The sequence below is a fragment of the Triplophysa dalaica genome, chromosome 22 (genome assembly GCF_015846415.1).
Source record: "Triplophysa dalaica isolate WHDGS20190420 chromosome 22, ASM1584641v1, whole genome shotgun sequence".
In the NCBI taxonomy this organism is placed as follows: Eukaryota; Metazoa; Chordata; class Actinopteri; order Cypriniformes; family Nemacheilidae; genus Triplophysa; species Triplophysa dalaica.
In genome coordinates this window covers 3807781-3829405 of record NC_079563.1, presented here as the reverse complement: position 1 = coordinate 3829405, position 21625 = coordinate 3807781, and the positions used below count along the sequence as shown (strand labels likewise).

The 21625-nt window shown below is 45.3% G+C and overlaps 1 protein-coding gene across 2 annotated transcripts in view; it reads left to right on the top strand.

The window, feature by feature from the left end:
- Nucleotides 1-20556, top strand: part of LOC130411818 (kelch-like protein 33) — a 28202-nt gene extending 7646 nt beyond the window's left edge. The window contains exons 2-9 of one of the 2 annotated variants that reach the window (XM_056736713.1): nucleotides 9391-9480; nucleotides 11046-11776; nucleotides 11854-12296; nucleotides 13513-13635; nucleotides 13724-13843; nucleotides 13992-14242; nucleotides 19274-19444; nucleotides 19771-20556. In XM_056736713.1, coding sequence (XP_056592691.1) covers nucleotides 11053-11776; nucleotides 11854-12296; nucleotides 13513-13635; nucleotides 13724-13843; nucleotides 13992-14242; nucleotides 19274-19444; nucleotides 19771-20296 — 2358 coding nt within the window. In that variant the 5' untranslated portion in view covers nucleotides 9391-9480; nucleotides 11046-11052 and the 3' untranslated portion in view covers nucleotides 20297-20556. Of the gene's footprint in view, nucleotides 1-9300; nucleotides 9481-11045; nucleotides 11777-11853; nucleotides 12297-13512; nucleotides 13636-13723; nucleotides 13844-13991; nucleotides 14243-19273; nucleotides 19445-19770 lie in introns of those variants that run through there. The other variant, XM_056736711.1, reaches the window with a different exon arrangement.
- Nucleotides 20557-21625: the final 1069 nt, after the last annotated feature.

The following is a 21625-nucleotide window of genomic DNA, read 5'->3' as shown; positions in this document are numbered from 1 at the left end:
TGTTTGTGTGTGTCAACACAACACTTTTTACATTATTCATGATGGTCTGATTATTTATTGCTTTATAGTCTGTATGCCGTTTTTATGGCAATTATAATAGCAAATAAAGGAAATATAAATATTTGTCCTGAAGCCAGAAACTATTCAAAGGGAACTATCTTCCAATGCAATGGGCATTTTCCATACCGTCTTTCAGATTCAGGATTGGTAAACTTTAAATTAATTCCTGAAAAAAATCTAATTAGATCATAATATTGCTGTTTCATTAACCGAGCAAAAACTAATTAGAATTTTTACAGACCAAATTGACCCCCGTCTATCCAAAATCATACAGTTTTAGCTCAAGCTCATCCATATTAAAAAACCTTTAATAATAATTTTTAGTGTACCTTTGAACAATCACCTACATATTGAACAGTGACACTCATTTGTGAAGGGTCAACGAGGTGCTGACAAGCACTGGTGAGGTAAAAGAATTGTTGTTGTTTTGATCTTTGGAGGCATTGTAAGTTCTGGTTTGTGTCTGTTTTTTCATCTGTCTATTAATTTGTTGATGTCCCAATCTTAAAAATACAATAAAAGTTTGTTTTTAAGCAATATTTAGAAATGTTACTATCCTTCCATACCGAATGTGCTACACTAGCTTTTAAGTAGTACGTCTTAGTAGTAAGTAAATTACAAACATTTGTTTCTCTTTTGGTAGTCTTCTGCAGTTGTAACAATAGCTCTTGTCTTCAGATTTTACAATTTTGCACTATTTTCACAAACATTTCATTATTTCAATTTTTATTAATTTCAAAACGGATGATAGAAAATGAATATGTGCCTCCCACTTGTTAAGGGACAAAAAGTAATGGGACAATTTGCTTCTCAGCTGTTCCATGGCCAGGTGTGTGTTATTCCCTCACTATCCATATAACATTGAGCAGATAAAAGGTCCAGAGTTCATTTCAAGTGTGCTATTTTCATTTGGAATCTGTTGCTGTCAACTGTCAAGATGAGATCCTAAGAACTGTCACTATCAGTGAAGCAAGCCATCATTAGGCTGAAAAAACAAAACAAACCCATCACAGAAAAACATTAGGCGTGGCCAAAACAACTGTTTGGAATATTCTTAAAAAGAAGGAATGCACCGGTGAGCTCAGCAACACCAAAAGACCCGGAAGACCACAGAGAACAACTGTGGTGGATGACCGAAGAATTCTTTCCCTGGTGAAGAAAACACCCTTCACAATAGTTGGCCAGATCAAGAACACTCTCCAGGAGGAAGGTGTATGTGTGTCTAAGTCAACAATCAAGAGAAGACTTCACCAGAGTGAATACAGAGGGTTCACCACAAGATGTAAACCATTGGTGAGCTTCAAAAACAGGAAGGCCAGATAAGAGTTTGGCAAACGACATCTAAAAAAGCCTTAACAGTTCTGGAACAGCATCCTATGGACAGATGAGACCAAGATCAGGAGAAGGAAAGGAACTGCTCATGATCCTAAGCATACCACCTCATCAGTGAAGCATGGTGGTGGTAGTGTCATGGCGTGGGCATGTATGGCGGCCAGTGGAACTGGTTCTCTTGTATTTATTGATGAAGTGACTGCTGACAAAAGCAGCAGGATGAATTCTGAAGTGTTTCGGGCAATATTATCTGCTCATATTCAGCCAAATGCTTCAGAACTCATTGGACGGCGCTTCACAGTGCTTTTGTTTAAGTAACTTAACTTGCATTTTTGGCATAAAAATGACGTCATGAGATGTGTTGTGGCGAATCGGCCTTCCATCGCAGAAAGAAATCTCAGAGACAAGGGTGCCAGATGCCAAGATTTTAAACTTAATTTGCCCGGACAAGCAAAGTGGGATATTCAGAGTTCATCTGAAGTGATCCAACGAATACACATCTGACTCCATATTTTATACATTGTTCTCAAGTTTTTATCACAGTTTAAACCAATCATGTGTGCCTGACATCACCTTCTACCAATCAGGTTTCATAAGATATCACCTTTTCATTAGCCTGTCCCTCTGTGCTCGCTACCGTTATATTTCCGGCCTACCATATTAGGATTTAATCATAGCGAGCACCTTTCAAAAACACATACGTATATCAAGTGCCCTTTGTCTTGACACCGTTCCGGGGCTTTTGGACGATACATGATTTAACATTGGTTTTATTAAAAATTAGCTCGTGGTTTAGCGTAATAGTGAGCTACCCAGCGTTCTTGGCTGTATGCGTTAAATTAAACTTCTTTACAAAAGTGTGTGGTGTACATGCAGTTCCTGTCTTCGTGTGATAAGATATTTGGTGTCTCTGCAGGTGTTCAAACTCATTCATGAGGCCTATAGCTCATATTATTTCAGAAGAATACATGAATCCTATAACTTACTAAATGTATCATTTTATATAAGAAAACTCAATACTATAATTAGAGATCTTAAATGTATTCTTTTATATAAGAAAACTCATTAATGTATTTACAAAAAACATCATAGATGTCGCGATCACGAGAAAACAACTTTTGCTATGGCGAGAAAATTATGTTGTGATCACGAGAAAAAACACCTCTTTGTTATTTCAAGATCACAAGAAAATTAAGTTGTGATCAAGAGAAACCAAGAAAGAAAGAATAGTATAACGCATGGCAGAACTTCTGTATGTTCACGTGTGTATTAAGCTGACTTCTGTGACATCATTGACTGCCATAATAGGAAAAATGAAATGTTAGTCAAAGGGGCCCTAACTAAAATATCTCACTTTGTGTTCAACAGAACAAAATAATGAAACAATATTTTTTTCCTTGCTGGCGGGGCTTGTGCTTATGAACGCTCTTAAAGAAGAGTCCTCTTACCACTGAGCCACAGGAAAGCTGTGAATAAACAACAACAATAAAAGCCTTTTAATTATAAAGGTTACCTATATTAAGATATCAAACCCTTTATGATACTATAAATAATGATAACATCATCTGATCATATGAAAGAAACTTGTCAATGGTGAAGAGCTATTCAATATTCTGGTGACTTCAAATAAATATTAACATCTAAATCTCTAGTTATTCTCATTATGAACTAGACGTGTGACTGAAATCTGCTTAGTAAGAAGAGTGTGATGAATGTTTAACAAAGACAAGAGACATGACGTGGTTGGCTGCCAAAAAACAGCTTTTAATCTTTTAAGTTCTATACATTTAGATCTGATATATTTGTTTATATTTTTAGAACATTTTATGGGCTACCATATAAAATATACCTGAACTGCCCCACAACCAGTGCTATTCTGTCCTGTCCAGTGTGTTAAGAAACTACTCCCATAAACATTTGTGTGTTTCGTTTAAAAAGAAAAAAATTGGTACAGAAATAAAATATATAATATTGTATTATATAAATGTGTGGTCCTTTTACGTAAATACAATGATTGACATTATGTTAATGTTTCACTGGCACTGATGACAGACGAATCCACAGGTGAGTGAATTTTAATAAAAAAAAGAGTCAAACAGGAACAAAAACGTCTCGGTTACGTCTGTAACCTTCGTTCCCTGATGGAGGGAACGAGACGTTGTTGAGAGACAGACTGGGGTTTGATTCTGAGAACCTATCATCTCCGAGATAAAACTAAAACGCCAATGGGGATTGGCCAATGGCCGCCCACGCCAGTCTACGCCCCGTACATACGGGTATAAAAGGAAGATGGCGGCGGTCATTCATCACCCTTTGTGCTGAGGAACCTTAGAGGTGCTCCTTGCAGCGGATCGGCAAAGCGTTGTGGCATGAAGACAACCCTCCATGAGGGAACGAAGGTTACAGACGTGACCGAGACGTTCCCCTTCAGTCGATCTCTCGACGTTGTTGAGAGACAGACTGGGGATATATCTTAACACGCCACGGCGCTGAGCCGTATTACGACCTCGAGCTGAGCGACACTGACTAGGCTAGCGAGTCACAGGTGAGCGGTGCAGCGAGATGTAACCTTCCAGTGAATAGTAGTCGACATACTGCGAAGCCTGAATAGACATACTGCGATGCCTGTACTGACAGTCATCACGGACAGGGCGTTCGCCTTGTAAGTGAGGCGCCGTCCGGATCTGTCGCACTGGGAAAGAACACTGCTCTCCTCTGGAGAGTATGTTACGGAGACCACATCCTGCCGTACGGGAGGTAACATGTGGAAAACTGACATGGTCTCCCGAAGGAGATCCCATGCAAAAATTCCCGGCCGTAGGGGGTCAGCCAAGGTGGGTGTGCCACCGGAGGGGAGGTCACAGATTCGCCAACAGGGGAATCTGGAGTGAAGAAATCAACATACGGGACTACCCAACGGGGGAGTTACTACGTATGGGGAAATAGTCCTAGTATAGGGGTCCACCTTAGTAGGGGCAACACTGCCAGTACTGGACTAGGTTCACACAGACCGCTCCGCCCGGTCCGTTACCAGATTGCTAGTGATTGATGGAATGCCTATACTTCACCCAATGGGGGGGTAGTAGGGAGACTACATAGCGCACTGTACTTACCTAAAGAGGGAAGAAGGCGCTTTCGCAGGCGTACGCCCAGGCCAGATGCCTGTCCTACATATTAGGGTGTAGGACACTGGTTCCTTTCGGAGGTTGTAAAGCCCCACGAAGGTACTGGGTGTAGCCCAACCTGTAGCTAAACATTTCTGCCAGAGGGGCGCCTTGGGCCGGTGTCCACGAGGAGGCCCTTTTCCGGTGGAGTGGGCTGTCACTGTGAGTGGGCACGGGTGATCCAGGGATTGGTACGCCGTGGCGCCCACAATCCAATGCGCCAGCCTCTGTCTGAGACAGCCCTCCCCTGGTGCTGTTTTCTGAACAGACAAAAGCTACTCAGAGTTAATAGCTCTGTATGCGGTCCATGTAGAGGCGCAGTGCGCTGGACACAACACGTAGGAGGTTGGGTCTTCTCTCCCGAGGGGAGCGCCTGCAGGTTCACCACCTGAACCCAGAACGGAGTGTGGGAACCTTGGGCAAGTAGCCAGGCCGGTATCTCAGAAGACTACTGCCCAATTTTCAAGCAACCATGGGACACAAAGAATACTGGAGGTCCCTACCCTCTTGTAGGGGTACACGCCAAGTGGTGGGGCTTCGGCAGGATGGTATGACCGTCACTGCAAGCCACTCCAGGCCTCCTCGTCCCATCCGGAGGTCAGGCATGGAGATTCCAGAGGCCTGGCCTGGGGTGGCAACCGTGCCCTTCCCCTGTGGATGGCTTCATTAGGGGGATGGCCAGAAGGGGCTGTATCAGAACTGAGAAGTCTGAGAGTCAAGTCTGGTTGGGCCAGTAAGGTGCAACAACAGTACGTGAAGCCACTCTTCTCTGACTTTGCACAGGCCCTGTGCAAGGAGGCTCCTGGGGGAAGTCGTACTTCCGCTTGTCCCGCGGCCAGCTGTGCACTAAGGTACCCGTCAGGAGGTACAAAAGCGGGAAAAAGGGGATTTTGGGGGGCAACAGGATCTAATCCTGGCCACACCGGTCGCCAGAGAGCTGGACTGCGCGAGGACCGAGTGGCCACTCTCCGAGGCGTTCGATGACGAGAGAGCGCAACGGCTGACTGGTTTAGTTTGCCAAGGATAACCTGGCCCACAAGACCATCCTGCTGACTCCATAAGAGGAGGCATCGGGCGAGTTTTGGCATCTGTTGTGAGCGTATGCGGTTGATGTACGCCACGGCAGTTGTGCTGCCCGACCGGACTAGCACGTTTTGTCCAGCACTAGAGGTCTAGTGCCAAGGGGACTGCCAAAAAAAAAACTCTAGGCAGTAGGGAACCCGTCAGTGCCCGATACTGCGTGCCCGTTGCACACTACACCCCACCCCGCAGGGAGGCGCTTGACGCGCCTCTGACCTGCCCGAGCGGGCCGAGCTCTTAGAAGGGTCCGATCTGACCAGGGTCTGGGGTGCATAGACACTGAGGCGTAGCCCTAATCCACCTGGTGCCAGTGTGCCTGCCATCCCAGGAACCTGACTCTGAAGCCAGTGCTGAAGTGGCTGTGCGTTCGTCAACTCAAGCGGATTATCCGTGGAGGACGACACGTGCCCAGGAGCCTCTGAAGTGATCAGCGGGACCCGGAGTCCGGCTGACCAGATTCATCCAGTTCAACACCGACTGCAGAAACTCGTTTGGCGAGCATGCTGCATAAGGGCAGAGTCTAGTTCCACACCGAGATAAGAGGAGCTCTCGCTCTTTTGGGGAGAGCTTGCTCTTCCCCAGTTAACCCGTAGGCCTGAAGGTCTAGGTGCCGAAGCACAAGGTCTCCATGACCGAGAGTGAGACAGGGACCGACCTAGTATGGATACGTTCTTCCTTCAAACGAATATCGCAGAAGGAAGTAGACGTAAGAGTAAGGGTCCTACGGGTCGATTGCCACAACCAATCTTGTCACCAAGATGCGCTTCTGTATCAGCTCGATACTGAGAGGGGCGCAGCCTCCCCCCCCTTAAAGGCACAATGAAGTCCGGCCCGGAAGACATCTCGGTTAGAGGCACAGGTTCGACCGCACTTCCCGCCAGAAGCAGCAACCTCGGCCTGAGCACGGGAGCATCCCCCTTAGGAGAATGCCCCGAACTTGGCGGGTGCCTGGCGAAAATGGATCGCATAACCGAGATGGATCGTCCTCTAGCTTGCGTAACGGCAGGTGCCGTGATTGCGAAACCGGAGGATGATCTGCTTCACCGTGCCATGTAGGCTGGTTAGTGGCTGACAGAGCGGTCACCTTACACAGGGTGGGACCCTGGAGAGGTTGACTGCTCTGACTACTTACCTGATTAGTGTTACCACAGGCCGACGCAACGTCACGTGGAGATTGCGGAAGGCAGCGATATCACTGGGGGGAAGCCTGGAGAGAGAGTGTACTCTCCATCCCCACGGCTCTCCTGTCAGGGCCGCTCTGAGGCGGTTACCCAACAGGGTAGAGGCCTCCTCCTGCGTGGCTCCGCACCTCTGACGGGCCATCCTTGGAGGGCCCAGCATCAGAGGGGCCACTGCGGGGAGGTGGGGCTGATGGAGGGCAGGCTGTGCGCAGGACCTCAGCAATCCATCGATGGTCGGGTCACGGAACAGTCTGCTTCTTCACCATAGAATATCTCCACAGTGTCACCATCCAGCCCATCGCGCAAGGTTGAGCTACAGATCCTTGGACCACTATGGTGGACATCGTCCAGCCCAGGGCACACACCCTGACCTTCGTCACTCGAGGCGCGAGGCCTGTGGTAGTGCGCAGCCGGGTCGACCTTCCCATCAACCAGTTCCAAACGCCCTGGCATATGACCCAATGGGTCGCCATAACGTTTTGGACCCTATTGACCGCCATAGCGTGGAGGGTGAAAGCAGCTTGGGAGACTTTGTCGACTCCTCCAAGTGGCAGCATCCGTGGTGGACCACGGCCGCTAGACCACCTGGGTGGTCAACATAGCCCTTAGCTACCTCACTGTCCAGGAAAGTAATAGCTCCCTGAGCCCTTCAGACAGGAGCACGCCGCGGACGGCATACCCCACGTCTAATGAGCTCCACGTGGATCTCCGGGGAAGTCCGGGGAAGCACGGCCCTCACTCTTTGCGTTACCTCCTGAGCTCGACCGCCCAGAGGCGGGAGCTCTAAGGGGCTTCGCATCAGACAGGAGCAAGCCGCGAACGGCATACTCCACGTCTAGTGAGCTCAACGTGCATCTCTGGCCCGGGAAGCACGGCCGTCATCTCTGCGTTGCCTCCTCTTGGGCTCGACCTCCCGAAGGCGGGGGCTCCAAGGGGCATCGCATATGATGACTGGAGGTAGCTATCAGATGTTATGACAGAGCACGTTGTCGAGTATTACCCGATATGGGACGGTCACCACCGCCCATCGGGGACGAGCCAGGTGAGCGTGTTGGGGCATGAATGACCCGCGAGCCGAGGCTGGCGGAGTAACAAACACGGGAATCCCATATCACCCCCCGACGTTCGCTGTAGCGGCAACCTCGCCGTGGCGGCGGTCACTCACAGAGAACAGACGGGGTTGCGGCAACATTCCGGAGAACGTAGCGGCTGTGACCTCCACACCTGAGGACAAACCATACGTGCAGTACAGGTGTCGTGCCCGTCAGACTCGAAGATGGGTCTGTCATACCCAGGAACACAGCTTGCAGCATCTCATCATCACCACACACCGTTTCCAGCACGTGGTGTAGGAACAAGACGGTGGGACCGTCTCTTGGGGAACGGTCAGACGAGGCGAGGTGCGAACGATCCGCCAGCCAGTGGCTGACGAAAGTCGTTCACATGCTCACATCACCCTCGCCCCTCCCCGCCGCGGACGGCAGGGCCGTAGCCAATGCCGTCACGAAACGGGAAGCAGCGAGTTGGCGGCTGAGTCCCGTGGGAACACAGCCGCCCGTGACGCAACGTCTGAATCATACACCGCCCGCAGTGCGGACAGAACTGATCCACAACGGCCGCCCCAGCGTGCTGGAAACCCAACACCCGGGGCAGCCGCTGTGTCCGTCCTCCCTCCTGGATGAGAGTGGAAACTGTGAGAATATTGGTCGTGAAAAGGACCTGTTCTTTTAGATCTGCAGCTCGCTGCCGAGACGTGCAGGTGAAGTCTGCGCTCCGGAGGAGAAATCTGCCGTCGACAGGAAAGAGATCGCTCGCCGAGGGGGATCCGCCGTCCGAAGGGAGAAGTCCGCTGCTCTGTGATATAAATCCAGCAGGAACTCGAAGAGATAAACTCGACATCATACGCCGAGAAGGTTCCGAAGAACAAAGGATGATGAATGACAGCCGCCATCTTCCTTTTATACGGGGCGGAGACTGGCGTGGGCAGCCATTGGCCAATCCCCATTGGCGTTTTAGTTTTATCTCGGAGATGATAGGTTCTCAGAATCAAGCCCCAGTCTGTCTCTCAACAACGTCGAGAGACCGACTGAAGGGGAACCTGTGATCACTGATGAGGGACAGATGTAGATAAAAACACCAAGGGACAGGTGAGGGAGCGTAGCAAATAACATCCTTGAGCAAAAACGGGAAAACAGGGACAGACAGGCATGTCACAGTTAACCATAGCACAGGACATAAACATGTCAAAATGAAACATTTTTTCTGTTAATATTTTTGAGATTCTACACCAATTCTTTTGTGAATGACCTTAAATGTCTCCCTTGTACACATACATCTGTACTTTACTGTAGAGAACTCTCACTAATTTCACAATCACCCTCAGTGTTTTATTCTGCTCAGGTCACGCGCTTCGCCTCTGTCATGATAACACTGCATGTGCTGCTGCCAATATCTATTATTAGTCTGTTGGTAACAAGCACATCTTGACACAAATAAAAGCTTAGAGGGAGCTGTCTTAAGCTGTCTTAAAACAAATACACAATAATAATATTTTGTTTTACATCAATTTACAGAAAGCAGCCGTTGGAACCCATATCACAGTCTTCAGGCGTTTGAAGAACAAGCTTCAAGTTCTTTTCTTGATAATCACAACAGAAATAACGGTGAGTTGGAGAAGGTTAAACGTAGCCACTGGAGTTTAGTAGAGTCATTACTCGTGTTTAAAAGGAACCTTGGGTATAGAGAGATGTACGGCTTAATATATTAACAATGGCATTGACTTTATAAATGTGAAATTAAAAAACAGTGTAACTGTCACAGTATTCATAAACTTTAAAAACAATATTTTCACTCAGAGGGCGCCATCTTTTTTCCGTGACGTCGAATGGCTCAACCTAAACCTGTTCTCTTTTGCTACAGCGCAGCACACACATATCTAACAGTAAAATATGAGATGTCAAACATAAGATCAGATATATAAATACACAGGGACAGTTGTTACGGTTTGTCCTCTCGATACAAGCCATTCAGTATCATTAAGCGTCTGTTCAAGATAAAAGCCTTTAAGACATTTAAGACTATTGAAGACATTGGCATCCACCATAATCTTATACTTTATACTTTATGAGAATATACTGATAAACACAATAATAATATGATTGTGGTTTGGTTATTTCTTCTGTATTAGAGCACTCATATTAGCCCCACGTCAGCTAATGACAGAAAGAGAAAAGACAATAATGCATTAGACTACTGTGAAAATCTTTATTTTCTTTCATTGTTATGTTAGCATTATATATACAGTATATATTTAACTTGGGGCACATTATATTTACTGAAGAACTGATCAGTGTGTCTGTGTTCAGTTTGACTCCCTAGCTGTATGTGCAACCATTTTACGTCATTGAAAAAGAACATGGCGGCCTCCTTGGGTTAAAATTACGTATTATATTTAGTTTTTTTTTAAGAATTGAAAATATTTTGTGTGTTTCTAATGGCAAATGCTAGTAGTGTAAGGTAAACCAATGTATTAAGCCATACATGTCTCATTTTTTTGTACGTTAAACATGCCTGCGTTGCTAGCGACTGTGTTTCAGCGGGGTCACTCAAAGACTGAGGGAAGTTCACTGCCATGTAACAATGCAAATGAATAAAACCACCTCATTTTTTTGTTCTTTTTACAATTACTGCCAAGAGATATTACTTATTAACTTTGTAAAAGATAATGCTGGGCCACATTTGCTTCAAAATATGTACGCTACTGTAAATACAACCTTCACCAATTCATTTGACTGGACTGAATTTGAGTGAAGCAGGTTATTAGGTCTAAATTACATTGTTGTCTAAAAACTCTAAAGACTACATTCATGTTAGACACTAATAGTGCCACTGGAAAAAATACTGAACCGCAATTTTTATAGTGTAGTATGTGTAAAATGACAGTGAGTTTGTTTCTCTGGCATTGACGCTCACAGTGAGACCCTACAAGTTTTTGCTATAAGACTCCTCTCCAAATATTCAGTGCTGGTATTGGGAACATTAAAAAGGTTTTCTTGATGTCAGTGACAAATGTGTTTTAAAAGTATGTTTCTGAAACGTTGTTTCAACTTTTTTATGAATAACTTAAGTCATAACTATATTAACTATGTAGTCAGTCAACAGTAAAGAATTTGGTTTATATAGAAATGACATTTTGTTCATTAACTGAATGATTTCACCCCTTTGAAAGGTTTCCAATGTCTCAGTATAAAACCAGAGAGAAATTGGAGAAAAGGGAGGCAGATATGACTATTCATCGCCAGTCTGGTTCTTCTGTGAAAAGCAAATGTGGAAGTGAAGAAAGGAGAGAAAAGGAAGCTCTCATCACATCCTCAAGTCTTAAGAGACACGTTCGAGAAAAAAAATCCATCACCCCTCCAACTCCTTCCACTTCATCCTTTTCTCAGCCCACTTTCAAAACGCCTCCAATAGAACCCCTCCTTGACTCAGAGCTCCGCCCCTTTGTGCTCTCCACACACTGCGACGCCCTCTTCACTTCACTACGAGGACTCAAGGAGGAGGGGCTGCTACTGGACTGCAGTCTTAAGCTCCTAGATGACTCACACAAAGCTCATCGACTGGTGCTCGCTGCTGTCAGTCAAAAAGCAGAGGTGTGGCTGTTGTCTGGAGAGGCGGGGCTTAGGGAACTGGAACTGGATGGAGGACGGATGACTCCTGCAGGACTTAAAGCTGTACTGGACTTCAGCTACAGTGGAGAAGTGGACAGGGCAGAAACAGATGAAGTGCTGGAAGCCTGTAAAGAGCTGGATGCCCAAAGACTGGAGCAACTGTGTGCTGGAGATGTTCCGCTAAGCGGGAGCAGAGAAAGGGAAAGAAGCCTACAGGTCATAAGAACACTGTGGGAGAGGAACGTCGGCTGTGATGTCATAATACAAACAGACAGTGGAGATTGTTTCCCTGGTAACTATGACATCTCAGGGTCTTTATGAATGACATTAATTTACATGTTATGTTTCATCTTTATTGCTCTCTTCTAGCTCATCGTGTCATATTAGCAGCAGGTGCAGACTACTTCCGGGCTCTCTTCTGTGGAGGGTTACGTGAATCCGGAGAGGATGTTGTGTTCCTGCGCAGCGTGGCGTCCTGGGTACTGCACCACCTGCTGGACTTCATTTACTCTGGCCAGCTGAAACTGAGCTGCAGGAACGTGTGGGATCTGACAGAAGCCTGTTCACAATTTCAGCTGGAGGGGGCGCTGTCGCTGTGCTTAAACTTCCTTCAGGACAACATGGATGAGACATCTTGCCTGGATGTTCTGGCTTTGGCTGAAGCCTTCAGTCTGGTGGATCTGGGCAAAAGGGCAGAGGAATATTTTTTAACTAACTTTCAGAGGGTGGCAGAGGAGGAGAAGTTCAGGGATTTGCCTTGTGACCATCTGACGCGTCTGCTGGAGAGAGATAAACTGAATGCAGAAAGTGAGGTAAGATTGGACTATAAAAATAGAAAAAACAGCTTTTTCTATGCGGTTTGGCCGTTTGTCCACATGCAAAGCAGGTCACAGAAACCGAACTTTTATCAATTTGATTTCACTTTTATGATTTACAGAAACTTCATTTGCCGTGTTGTCGTATAGTCAGTGAAACCCAAGTAGAGCTTGAAAAGAGCAAAACGTTATCAGACGTTAACGTTAACCTCTGATCCGCCTGTCAGTTCTTGCGGTGCTGCATAAAGTCAAACACACCTTTTATGTCCTCTGTTGTTAGCCTAAAGGGATCTATCATAACCTTTTCTCAGCCTTATGATTGGCCGACATGGCTTCATGGTTAGGTTTACATTGCCACCTGTTGGTGTGGCATGCTCTTGTTAGAGCTTTATAGCATGTTTTTGTGTTTTTATGTTGACGGATTTTTTAACGAAGGAGGGAAAATTATGTTGTTTAAAAATTGTGTGGACTAGGCCCAAGAAACCACTTTGTAACCTCAGGGCAACACATGCAAACAACTCACAACATTGTTTTGCCAAGTGTTGCAAAGGCCGGCACAACCTTTTTTAATTGATAAAAAATCTACTTTTAAATGGAAGTTAAAATTTGTTAAGTTAAAATGAAATTTGATTAAATTTGCATCATAGGAGATAAACAGTATAAGGCATAAACTAATTCAAAAATGTATTTAAAAAAATATGAAAATATGAAAACAATAGGCAGAAAATTAAGCCTGCATTTTAAATAAATAAATATTATTAATTTATTGTATTAATGTATTAACTGTATTAAATTAACTGTATTAATTTATAGATTGAGCTGATCAAAAAAGATATTTTAAAGAATGTGGCTAACCAAACAGTTTCTGGTCCTTAATGGCTTGAATAGTCTTCTTTCCCTATACCATAGTATAGATGTTAAAAGGGACCAGCAACCGTTTGGTTACAAACGGTCTATAAAATATCTTAACAGAAGAAAGAGCTTCATACAGGTTTTAACAACTTGAGAATGTTAAATCTGTTTCCGTCACCTCTTTACCTTTCTGAACAAACCCTTTGCATTGCTGCAAGCATTTATGTTATTCTCTGTTAACGTTTTGCTCATTTCTGGAGAAGCATCTGCTAATTGTGAACATCTTGACCAAAGCATCAGCATGAAAATACAGCAGTAGGGGGCAGTATCAAATTCAAACACATTCTCTCTCTCTCGGCAGATGGATGTGTTCAGAGCCGTGGTCAACTGGATCGAGGAAGATAATGAGCAGAGATCGACTCATCTCTCACGACTGATGCAGTGTGTTCGTTTCCCTCTCATGAGACCCGAGGAGCTGAAGGAGGTAGAAAGAAGCACCTCCTGCCTTGACCATCCCATCATCAGTTTCTTACAGTTTAATGTTCTGCACAGTTTTGCTTTATCTCTTCCAGGTGCAGAACTGTAAACTGCTAGTCAGGAGTTCAGGAGGGAAAACAGCTTTGAGAGTTGTAAATAATCTTCTGCATGGTGATCGAAGAACATCGGACTGCAAGCCGCGCACTCCAAACCAGGTACAACCTACTGATAAAGCAATAGAAGGACAAATGATACAATTTTATTATGGTTTAAATAAAACAAAATGCATTAAAAATACTTACTTGAAAGAAAACAAATGTTAACTGAAATAATTGCATTTATCCATGTACCTGTCTGTATTAGGTTTTGGTGCTTGTTGGTGGAGATTGTGTGAATGAGAATTTTGAGCGTCGAGAGCCCAACCTGTGCTTGTGGTTTGCACATCGTTTTGTGCGCGGAGAGGGACTCATCCGCACAATCGATTGGAGACCTATGGCCTCCCTTCACGAGCCGCCGCGCTTCCGCCACTGTGTTTGCGTCCTCAATAACACGCTCTATATCTTGGGAGGCAGGAAGTACTATGGTGCCCTGGACATACTGAAGACTGCACTGAGGTGAGACTCTTTGGATCGTCTTGTGTTTAGTGATGGGAAAAAGTCATCTTTCTTAATCAACCGAACCGAGTGCTTTACAGTTTGCTCCATAGTTTGGCACAGCACATGTTGATGCCGCCCGAAGGTCAGAAAAGTGTTAATGCAAGAAGCACATAACACCACTAAGGCTCTATCATACCACCTGCTCTACCAGGCAATGACAGAGCAAATGTTACAGTACCCCCTCCTCCATGTAACGCTCCTAAGGGCTTTTTCACGAGGACGGGATGACGGTCGGTCAGGGATGAGAGATGTGGAATTGTCTGAGCAGCTCAAGATCTAGGATGTCTTCGGGCCTCGGGCCACCCATGACTGTTCTTCCGGTCTGTACCCCTCCCAGTCTATGAGATATTCTAAGTGGCTGCCCTGCCTCCTGGAGTCCAGAATGGCTTCCACTTGGTAGATTAGTTGGAACTCATCGATGGGTGGTGTAGGAGGCAGCTCGGGCCCCGCACCAGGCTCTGTGGATGGAACAGAAACTGGTTCATAGTAAGGTTTGAGAAGTGACGCATGGAAGGAGGGTGAGATTCTGTAGTACGCAGGTAATTGAAGTTGGGATGTTACTGGATTGATCTGGTGAAGAATTACAAAGGGGCATATGTATTTGGGGCTACGCTTTTTTCAGGGAGATCTCGGGTGGATGACCACACATTTTGGCCTGGTTGGTAATGCGGGGCAGGTGCTCTGCGGGTGTCGTCATTTGCCTTTGAACTGCTTGTTGTTGTAGATGATGATGAGCGGAGTCCCATACTCTATCACTCTCTCGAAACCAGTGGTCCACTGCTGGCACCGCAGAGGGATCTCCCGACCAGGGGAACATTGGGGATTGGTAGCCGAGTGTGCATTGAAAGGGGGTTATTCCAGTGGATGACTGTGTGAGAAAGTTTTGAGCATACTCAGCCCAGGGTAGGTAGTGGTGCCAGCTGTGTTGTTGATAATGGCAGTATGTCCTCAGGTATCTCCCAGGGTCTTGAATTCTCCTATAGGCCTTACTGTTGGATTGAGGGTGATAACCGGAAGTGAGAATAATGGTAACATTGAACTGTTGAAAGAAGGCCTTACACACAAGGGAAATGAACTGGGGGCCTCTGTCCAACACGATGTCATCCGCTATCCCGAAGTTGCGGATGACATGGTTGAAGGGGGCTTTGGCAGTTTCGAAGGCTGCCCGTAGTCGTGGTAAGGGTATGAATTTACAAGCCTTTGAGAATCGGTCTATGGCCTCCAGAATGCAAGTTTAGTTGTCGGACAGATGTAAATCTGTTAGCAAATCGACCATGACGTGGGACCAGGGATTTTGAGGTAAGGGGAAAGCCATAAATTTGTCTACAGGTAGGTGACGGGGGGTTTTGAGATTGCACAGGGTGAACATCCACTGACAAACTGTGTTCCAGGGGTACGAACATCCTCTCTTCAGGAACCACTTTCATGCGTGTCTTGACATTGATTTCCCACAGAATGGGTCTCATGAATAGGCCTGGAGGGAGAATGGGCTTGGGTTCTATGGGATCAGTTTCACTGCTGTACTGACGGGAACGAGCACCCGCTTTGGTATTTTTGGAGCCCGGTCGATAGGTTACCATAAAGTTAAATCTTTTGAAGAATAGGGCCCAGCGTGCTTGCCTGGGAGCGGAACTGGGATTGTGCTCCGTCCAGCCAATGCCGCCATTCCTCCAGGGGCCAGTTTGATTGACAACGGTTCCCTGTTTCCGATGTCACAATTTCGCTCCGCCTGGGACAGTTTCCGAGAGAAGAATGCCAGAGGTGGAGGTGCGATGGCATCCCCTTCCGCTGAGATAGTACAGTATCCAGTCCAGTGGTGGAGGCATCTACTTCCACCAGTAAGGGAAGAGTAGGGTCAGGTAGGCAGAGGGTGGTTGCTGAATAGAAAGACTTTCTTGAGTCGTTGAAAAGCCTTCAAGGCTTCGAATTTTCAGGACAGGGATTTAGACCGTTTCTGAGTCAAAGAGGTGAGGAAATGGAGCTGAAATGTGCAATGAACCTACGGTAAAAGTTTGCCAACCCCAGAAAGAGTTGTAATTCTCATACAGTCTTGGGTTGAGGCCAGTCCCTCACAGCTTCTACCTTGATGGTGTTGTTAGAGATAATATATCCCAGGAAATGGATACAGGTTTGGTGAATGTAGTCACTTGGCGAAATTGTTCCAGAGCTACGTGTACCAGGGAAGGAGGGTATGAGAACTTCTTGGTGTGTGTTTTAAGTATCCGATAGTCTATGCATGGTCTTAACCCTACGAAAAAACTCGAAGCGGCAGGGGAGATCGATGGTCGGATAAACTTCTATGTTTGCGCCTCCGAAAAATACTCTTTCATGGCTTTATGCTCCGGGATGGATAGAGGATATATGCATCCTTTGGGATTTTGAACTCCAGGCAGCAGATCCTTTGCATAGTCTCATGGTCGTTGAGGGGGAAGTTTTGTTTTGTTGTTCTAGTTGCTTAGAAAAGACATCCTGGAATGCCCCATACTGCTTCATGATTTTGACTGAGCACGTGGTATCTGGATTTTCAACCGAAGTGGAGTTTATAAGGTGGGACCGGATCGAACATCCTTGGAGGAGTCACAGAGTAGGCATCGGGTTTGGTAAGCTTCACTCCATTGAACTAACTGACTTGAACACCATTCAATGTGTGGTTAATGTAATCTTAATCAGGGGTGTCCCTGGACAATATCTGTACTAAAACCCTCCAGAACCTAGAAGGAGATCCGACTTGTAGGGTTACTGTGGGGGTGTGGTAGCAGATCTGACCTTGGCTCAGCGGTTTCCGGAGGATGTTGTGAATTTTAAGATTGTTAAAAGCCCTACATCTAACCAGAAGATGTAACTCTCACAGAGTATGAGAGATTAAATTTCCTGCTGCCCCTGTAGCTGGAACAGGGGTGAAATGGGAAGTTACACTTGCATAAAGTAATGATAATTCAAACAAATCTAACAGGGATTGATTAGTACTCAACGCTGGGCATGGAGGTCGGACGGGACAGGTGACGAGGCCCTGCTTCAACACAGTATAAATACAATCGTTGAGTGATTCTTCAGACTCGTTCTTCTCGGGAAATCCGAGATTGATGGATGATCATGGATTCGGGTTCTGGAGGGTTAGAAGGTCTTAAACTGTGTGGTTGCGGAGGAAAAACAGCGGGTCGAGGACTAGTACAGGTGGCCAGACGTTGTAAAATCCTGACTGAGTATTGGATCTAAGTCTTTCCAAGCCCACGGTGTCAACGTGTATGGTAAGGTGGGTGCGGACTGACATTTCCAGCCCTTGACGATCAACGAAATTAGTACTGCTTCATTCCATCCCTAGTTAGCTGTCAGAGTGCGAAACTTTATGACAGAATCTTTACCTTGGTTTGACAATAGAAGTTGATCGGGCACAGATAAAGTGCTTACGGACTGACCAAACACCTCTTTGAAGTGCTGGAATTGAGTTTGACACAACTGGTGTAGAGCATGGACTAGTTCTGCAAAAGGATCTGGGTTGGTGGATGGAGTAGTCTTTTAGGTCCAGTCATCTGTAACACCCTCGTCAGAGAAGAGAAATGATACCACACTGGAATAAGGGTTGAGCAAGTAGTTTTATTAATAAGTCCATGTAAGGCTGACAACTGCTCAGGTAGAATTGGAGCTTCCAAGGAAAATAATCCAAATTACATCCAAGGAAAATAATCCAAAATACATCCACAGAGTATAGAAACCAAAAGAGTCCACAAGTAGTTTAGAGAGTAACATCCAACATAAAACAAGACTGGACACTGAACATGGGAGTCCATGGGATGGGTTTCAGGTGGAGTGTAATGAGCTACAGGTACGGCGTGATCAATGATGTCAGAAGGGTGCAGTGCATGATGGAAAATGTAGTCCTGTGGTTAAAAGTCTGGTGATTGTGATCTAGTGTAGCGGGGTGGTGGCTCTGGTGCGGGGTGCATGGTCGGCCAAGACAGAGCAGATGTTACAGTACCATTAACAACTTCTGACAATGCAAACGCCAGTAATTGCATACTGTAGTCTACGGCAATGGTTCTCAAACTGGGGTGCCAAAGATGGATCTAGGGGGTCCATAGGTTTTGTGGTATTTCTTGAAATATATAAATTCATACTAAATTTTAACCAATCAAACATCAGAAAAATAAGACCACCAACCAAAAGAATTAATGTTCCAGCATTGTATAACGGAATATCTTTTTAAAGGCTTTATTTGGGGGACCGCAAAGCAATGCACCATAAACAAAGGGGGCCTTATGTAACGGAAGCCAGCTAATGAAGTGCGTAAACCGCACTCCCCAACCTCACGGACGCTCTAGCGACAGACGCTAGAGACTGCTGTCTTTAAACTCCTAGTAGGAGCGCCCGACTCCCATGCCGGACCGACCCGGTTCGAGGCCCGCTTGGAGCTGTGCAGTACGTTCCGGTTATAATGGTGCCTTGACCCAGATATGGGAGTGAGGTTTAGGGGATTGAGTGTAACGAAGGCCAACTAGTGAAGTGCTGTGCAGTGTGTAAACCTAACTCCCCAACCTCAAGGATGCTCTAGCGACATTCGCTAGAGACTGCGGTCATTAGCCTCCTCGTTGGAGTGCCCGACTCCCATGCCGGACCAACCCAGTTCGAGGCCCGTTTGGAGCTGTGCAGTTCCTTCTGGTTACACTTACAACAAAAAGGTTTGAAAACCACTGCTCTAGGGCCATAAGCAGTGGTTTTCAAACCTTTTTGTTGTAAGTGTAACTCTACCGCTCGGTGAAAACAGCCCATAAGAAAAAAGTAGCCACATAAATCGTTAAAGAACCAGAGGCCAACACTGATGAAAGACAGTCTTGAATAAACTCCAATAATGGAAAACAATCAAATTGGTTTAAGTTGTTTTTTGACTTTGTTCACACCATGATAAAAAAAAATTCAGGGCATACAAACTCCTCAAACGTTTCAGTAAACTTAGCTGAAAGATCAGTACTATGCGCTGGTGTCTGTGTGCAGATTTGATCCTGTTCAGGGAAGATGGGAACGTCTTCCTGACATGTCAAGCCCAAGAGATTACTTCGCTGCTGTGTGTCACAGAGGGAAGGTGTTTGTCCTGGGCGGAAACTGCGATGACATGAACTGTCTGGACTCAGTGGAGTATTACTCACCTGACGACAACACCTGGAGGTCAATCTCTTGGCTACAGAGCCTTCATTTATACTCACTGAACCTATTATTACAGAGAAATTACAGGAGTTCCATTGATCACGATAGAAACAAATTGGGTGTCTATAGAGGGACTTATAGTATAAATATCAAATTATCAGTGCAAGTGTCTGTGCGGTATCTGCAGTTTTTATCTGTGCAGTATTTGCTTTGATATTATTTTCATGACATTTCAAGTGTAACTTAAGAGACAAAATACTATTTTGAGCCACTGTATGTCACATCAAGCTCTGGTCATTAAATATCAAACATGAAAAGTCTATTTTCCTTTTTCCATGAAAACACAGGTTGGCTCATCCACTGGACGTGCCTCTATGTGGACACGCCGTGGCTGTGTTGAACGGAGAGATGTTTGTATCGGGCGGTTGCGACTCTCGTCTGCTCTGCTATCCATGTTTGTGGCTCTACGATCCGGTGCACGGGTGCTCAAAACGCTCATCCATGACAGTAGGTGAAGGACGGGCTGGTCACATGATGCTGGTTACGGGACAACGATTGGTTGTGGCCGGGGGGTTGCAGCCAGTGTGTGCGGGGTTTGGAGACCAGCTGCAGTGTGAGTCCTATGATCCCGTTCATGACTCCTGGGCGTCTTTCCCCCCGCTGCCCCGACCTCATCTATCGCCCGCAGCGGCTGCTCTTGATGGACAGCTGTATGTTTTAGGAGGGTCTTCAGCTGACTCTGCTCGTGATACGGCCTTGGTTCACCATTACGATCCACAAGCCAAGTGCTGGGAGAAACTGGGAGCGTTGCCGCGACCTTATGCTGATCTCGCCGCGTGCGCTTTACAGCTGCCTGTCAGCCTGAAGAGCTGAAAGAGAGCAGACTTTACGCATCTGTGTTATTGTTGTGTAATCACGGTATGGTGACATTTTCATTACATTTCTAATTGAAAATTACTGTGAAAGTACTGAAAATATTAGTAATTCTCTATTAGAAATGTAATGAAAAGTTCACCATCCATGGTAAACAGGAAATGTTTGGCTAATAATTGCATGACTTTCACATTGAAGTAGTTCAGTGCTTTCATCTGCAGACAGATTGATTTGTGATGTTTCTCTTGACCACACCGTGTGAAATTGGTAACTATCAGGATTGGTATACAAATAAAGTAACATGATCAGACTGCATGTGTGATTTACTCACAGAGACATCAAAAATTAAAATAGAACAAATTCAAATAACATCATATTTAGACACAAGGTTACATGCATCTTTTTATGAATTGTTATTTATTACATATTGATATTTACTTAATTTTATTTTTGTCAAATTCGTAATTATAACTCCACGTATTCATTTAGAATATAAATTAATATCTGAATTTAGAATAATGAGAAAGACTATTTTTATTCAGGCCAAAATCTAATAACATAAATGACATAAATATTATTATGAGCTTGTAAAAGACCACCCACTGGCCCAACGACGGAATCCAATGTCGTGGTTGAAGGGATCTGGTGTTCTGCTTTTCCTCAGCGATTTCTACATGAAGTTATTTAGGAACAGTTACAATTTATTTCAATTTATATGACTCTGTGGTTAAGACCGATCAGATTCCAATTATAATAAAATATAAAATAACTTATATGACATTTCAAATGTATCTGTTGATCAAAGTTAATTTATCCATAAATCCCCATATTTTAATATTTATTATTCTTTCGATTGGGACCTACAGTCGCACAGAGTCTCGCGCCGGCCGGGTTCATGGATCTCACGGACACAAAACGGTCAGTTCTGATCTAGTCCCGAGGCATTGGAGCTTGTGTCAAGAATAAATGGGCGTGCCCAATCAGCTTTTATTTAGTCGTTTTATATAAATACGTAAACAAACACAGAAAAATAATGTGTAGTTCAGTCATCAACACATTTTTTATTTAACACAGCCCTTATTGGTTCAGTCTAACTCTGCCAAATTATGACTCCCGCCATTTCCACGAAATTTAGGGTCAGGATTAGGTGTGGGCCGGGTTAGGATTAGTTAATTTTGCAGCAGTATCAATGAGGAGAGTCATAATCTGGTGTGTAGTCAAAATTCGGCACAACACCAGGATAGGGAGACGACATGTCAATCTACTCTCTTTTATGTTGATGAGATGCGATGACTTGTGATAGACGGCTTTAGTATGTTAAAGGACCAG